The 4,586-nt window shown below is 36.5% G+C and overlaps 1 protein-coding gene across 2 annotated transcripts; it reads left to right on the forward strand.

The window, feature by feature from the left end:
- Positions 1–1,023: 1,023 nt before the first annotated feature.
- On the forward strand, positions 1,024–3,514 carry LOC107098442 (peripheral myelin protein 22-like). Of its 2 annotated transcripts, XM_015396141.1 has the most exons (5): positions 1,024–1,252; positions 1,921–2,011; positions 2,166–2,259; positions 2,351–2,491; positions 2,623–3,273. In XM_015396141.1, the coding sequence occupies exons 2-5, from the start codon at positions 1,934–1,936 to the stop codon at positions 2,772–2,774; spliced, it is 465 nt and encodes a 154-aa protein (XP_015251627.1). In that variant the 5' UTR covers positions 1,024–1,252; positions 1,921–1,933; the 3' UTR covers positions 2,775–3,273. The 2 variants fall into 2 exon arrangements, with proteins under 2 accessions (XP_015251627.1, XP_015251628.1); XM_015396142.1 differs by lacking the exon at positions 1,024–1,252 and having other exon boundaries at positions 2,623–3,514.
- The last annotated feature ends 1,072 nt before the right edge of the window (positions 3,515–4,586 follow it).

Below are 4,586 nucleotides of genomic sequence, written 5' to 3' on the forward strand. Positions count from 1 at the left end.
GAACCAGACGGCTAACAAGTCCACGGACACAATAATATCTACCAGAACATCAACCAAAGCCTTCAACAAAGCTTAGCATAAACAAAAATCAGAGAAAAAATCAGGGACATACAGAAGCCAACCAAGAATCAAAAAATCAGCCAACAAATATCCGCTCACCATGAACGCATAAACAAGACGAAATAAACAATAACAAGGACAGGATAACACTGACTGGTTTCTGAAACTTTGCACAATTTTAATGTTTCCTTGTGAAACAAACAGTTTATTGGAAGAAATTAAACCCCAGAGTATGATGCTGCTATTACCAGGTTTTAGTATGGGTTTATGTGCAAAATGTTCCCCTGAGATTGTCCAAAAGTTCAACGTTCAATCCTAACAGGTTCTCTAAAAGGTTAGAATTAAGGGCAAGGCAATGTTTTTTGTTCAGTATAAAACCTTCTGATTTGTTTTCCTATGACTACTTTTATTCTGACATTTTAAGAATATTGCTGGTTTTTGTAAAATACCCCCAGCACTGGATTTTTATCCATTCTCCTGACACATCCAGGTGTACCATAATATCTTTTGGAGCCTTCACCAACGCTTTGCATACATTTTATTTTTAGCAAATATCAGAGACATATTTCTGGCCATTCAGAATCCAACCATGATTCAACAAATTTGCTATAAAAAAAAAAAAAAGAATTACAAAACAAAAAACCTGCTCACCATGGATGCATAAACAATAGGAAGTTTATGTTGTTAAGTTCTGTAATTAAAATGTCACACTTTTTAATTCAAACAGCAAAGATGAACACAATCTGAAAACTGCACAAACAACGTGGACAGGATCTGGGCTTTTTAAGGCGCAATAAAATGGTAAGCATGCAGCTTTAGTATGAGGTGTGTCACAATGCAAAAAAAAAAAAAAAAAGCACGCAGCTTTATAAATTACAGAGCCGGCCAACGCCTTTAGAGACTTTAACTTTTCGATTAAAAAAAGTAATAGAAGAGGACACCCTGTACAATCCTCCAAGCTGCAGCACAGCCCATATTGCGCGGGAGTAAAGAGGGATTGGAAAGTTGCAGCCTTTCAGAGAGTGACGTGCAGCAGCAGGGCCTGCAGGGCGGTGTTCTCAGACTGACCGGGCTGCTTCTCACACATCTGGAATAGTAACTGCAGAAAGAGAAAGCAGAGAGGATCAGACGCGCTCCTTACTTCTTCACCTCTTTTCAACGCGCCCTTTTCTTCACATTTACTCTGCCTTTTGTAAGTTGGACTTATATTTTAAAACTTTCTCTTTAAAGTATCCATTTATTCTGGTTAGACTACAGGTTTTTCTCTTTCTCTTGGATGCAAAATCTTGCTTTGGATTCACTTTGATGATTGAAAAATTGTTGTGTTTTCAAAGCTGTGGGGTTCTGTCGCAATTTTAAGTTTTCATTCCTGAGAAAACTAATTGAGGCGGACGTAGTTAAGGCATGACTGCTCTTACTGGAATGTTTTCCCTCGCATGTGGCTTCAGTTTAACTGCTTCTAAATCAGTCTGTAGTTGTTTTTATACGTCTATAAAACTTTAAAACCATTTTTTCTCACTCAAAGTGCTTTTTGACAGAGAGAACCATAAAAAAAATGCTGTTTATGAATGAATATGAAGTTTGTATATTTAAATAATTAGTGTCTGTGTGCCTTTAAATACAGTTGGTAGTTTATTAGGGTTAGTTTTTACTTTATTTAACATTACTTTGCATACTTTTCTAAGATTACATATCCCTCCTTTACTTTTTTTTCTCTCTTGAGTGTAATGGGACACTTTCACATTGAAGTAAACATTGCGGTTGGTGCAGAAGTGAAGAAATGCCGCCCCCTGGTGTCCAAATATTGTGCTGAACCAATCAATGTTTTTCTGACTTATATTTTTTTATACTTTTGTCTAGATCTGCACCCAAAATGCTGCTCATCCTGCTAGGAGTGCTCGTCTTTCACCTCATCGTTCTCATTCTTCTCATTGTGTCTACAGCATCCAGTGTAAGCAGCAGCATTTCACATAGATTTAGAAAGTTCTTTAAAAGTGCAGCAGTTTCATCGCTGTTGTAGTTTTGGGAAAGAGTTGTTGTTACAGTACTGTTTATATTAATTTGTTGCTGTTTGTTTTTTCTTTTCTTGCTTTATGTTCTGGTAGACATGGACTGTAGCAACAGGAGTACACACTGATCTTTGGTATAACTGCAAGTCAGATGATCAAGGCTACCACTGCTTGAACGCCAGCAATGAAGGTTTTTCCGCACAACCATAGCTAAAAAAAAATGTCCTATTTATGTTAAAGATAGCGGAGATTTAATTTCATCCTTTGTCTCTTTTTCTTAGATTGGATCCAAGCTGTGCAAGCCCTCATGATCCTGTCTGTGATCTTCTGCTTTACATCTCTGATAGCTTTCTTGTATCAGCTGTTCAGACTGGTAAAGGGTGGACGCTTCTACTTCACCTCCATCTTCCAACTCTTTGCGAGTGAGTATGACCTCCTCACTGACAGGAGCCACACCCTGAAGGGAAGCAGTGTTAGCTATGACATCATCTGCAACCCTCCTCATCCGTCTCTTTTTCTCTCTTTCCTGCTTTCATAAAAAAATCTTTCCCAGGTGTTTTTGTGATGTGCGCTGCAATCATCTACACCGTGATGAGACCGGAGAGTGACAAACAGTATGGCTACGCTTACGTGCTGGCCTGGGTGGCTTTTCCTCTGAGTCTCATCAGTGGCCTCGTTTATCTCGTATTAAGGAAGAAGGACTAAAAGCAGCAACACAGCGGGAACAAACACAACATCGTACTGTGCCCACTGCACCTACAGACAATGAACTGAAATCCAAGCTTTAAAGTTTTCTCATTACATCCAGAACATTTCACAGAAATTTGTTTTGTGGATTCCAATGCTTTTTTTTAAGTTTCGATGACATTGATTTCTCAACATCCCAAAAAAATACATTGGGTGTGAAACAATAAGCAATTCTGCCTTCCTTCAGTGTGAAGATGTAAATAGTGTCTGTGGTTTTTAGACATATTTATAACATGTTTTTTTTTTACATTTTTATGTACATAATGTTGAGTTAACATTATCATGATCATTGATAGTGTGTCTCTTCTAAATCATGCAGCTGTACCAAAGAGATGTCGCTTCAGCCTCAATTGTATCATCCTTTATTTTCTTCATTGTTTTCTCTTGACTTTATGCCAAATGCTTTTAAAATTGTGCCTTATGCCCTAATGCAAAATGTGTGTTTATATGAAAGGAAGAAAAACAAACACAAAAAGTGTTAATAAACTAAAAGTTTCTTTTTTTACTTCAAATTGTACTTGATATTGTTTTTTTTTATAACATCAAAAGAGGTGCTTTTTTACCTACTATCTCTGAACCATGTACTCCTATTTGTGCCGCAAGTGTCGATGCTTGTAATGTGTTTGCTTTGTAAAATTCTTAACTTTTTTTATGTATTTTGAATAACCTGTTTGAAATAAATTTTGCTCATCAGCAAATACTTTAGTGATTTGTTTAGGTATGCTCAGAGGTGTACATCAAATTATTGTGGACTTCAATGTAATTATTTCAGTGCATTTAAGGAATTTTCTTTTGCTACAGCAATGTTTTTTCCAACAAAAGTAGAAAAAAATTCAAAAGCTCAATTTATGTAAGAGCAACCACCAGCTATTACTTTGACTTCCCCAGCATACAAATGTTTTTATCTTAATTGAATTATACTTAGAAAAAGTGAATGTCCAAGAGGTCATGGAAGATCTAAGAGTAAGAATTGATCCACAGAAGCTTCAGTTACTTCAGGATTGATTTAGTTTCAAGTATCCCAAAGCAATTATAACAAAACTATATCACTGTGGGCTGCAGAAGTGCTCAGTTAACAGAAGTGTCTGCTCCAGCAAGGATACTGTCACTCAAATTTAAGCTGCCCACATAGATAAGAGGCTTTCTGGAGAAAAGTTTAAAAGTCAGACTCAACACAGACAGCTCCACAGCCACAAAGACAACCAGCATGTTTATAACAGTGAAGGTGAGGCTTTCAAAAGATTTTACAAAAGGGCAAGTAAAGACACAATGCTGCATGGCTGCTTCAACTGTGGAGATACTGGTGAGCAGCATCATTAATATGACGAAACAGGAGTGAACCCATAACATTAGTTAACTTCACCTGAAATCACTAAATACATGTTTCGTTGGTGTTCCTGCTTATCCCTGAATTCACATAGAAATAACATTAGGGATGATTACAACAGGTGGCCTTAGGATAATCAATGACTCCAAATTATTTCAAAAACTTTGGCAAAGAACGGCAAGATCTACAGCAGAGGTTATGTCAGAAAATTGTTGATAGCAGGAAATAGGTCCTCATGGTCGTACAGGTTCTTTATGCATAGCAATAAATGCAATTGAATCTAAATTTGTAATTGTGAACCTGCTTGAATGAGACAAAATTCACAACAAATGCATGAAATTTAACTGTAAAATAAGAGTAAAATCTATCTATCTATCTATCTATCTATCTATCTATCTATCTATCTATCTATCTATCTATCTATCTATCTATCTATCTATCTA

This window comes from Cyprinodon variegatus, unplaced genomic scaffold, assembly GCF_000732505.1.
Source record: "Cyprinodon variegatus isolate N-32 unplaced genomic scaffold, C_variegatus-1.0 Scaffold778, whole genome shotgun sequence".
Classification (NCBI taxonomy): Eukaryota; Metazoa; Chordata; class Actinopteri; order Cyprinodontiformes; family Cyprinodontidae; genus Cyprinodon; species Cyprinodon variegatus.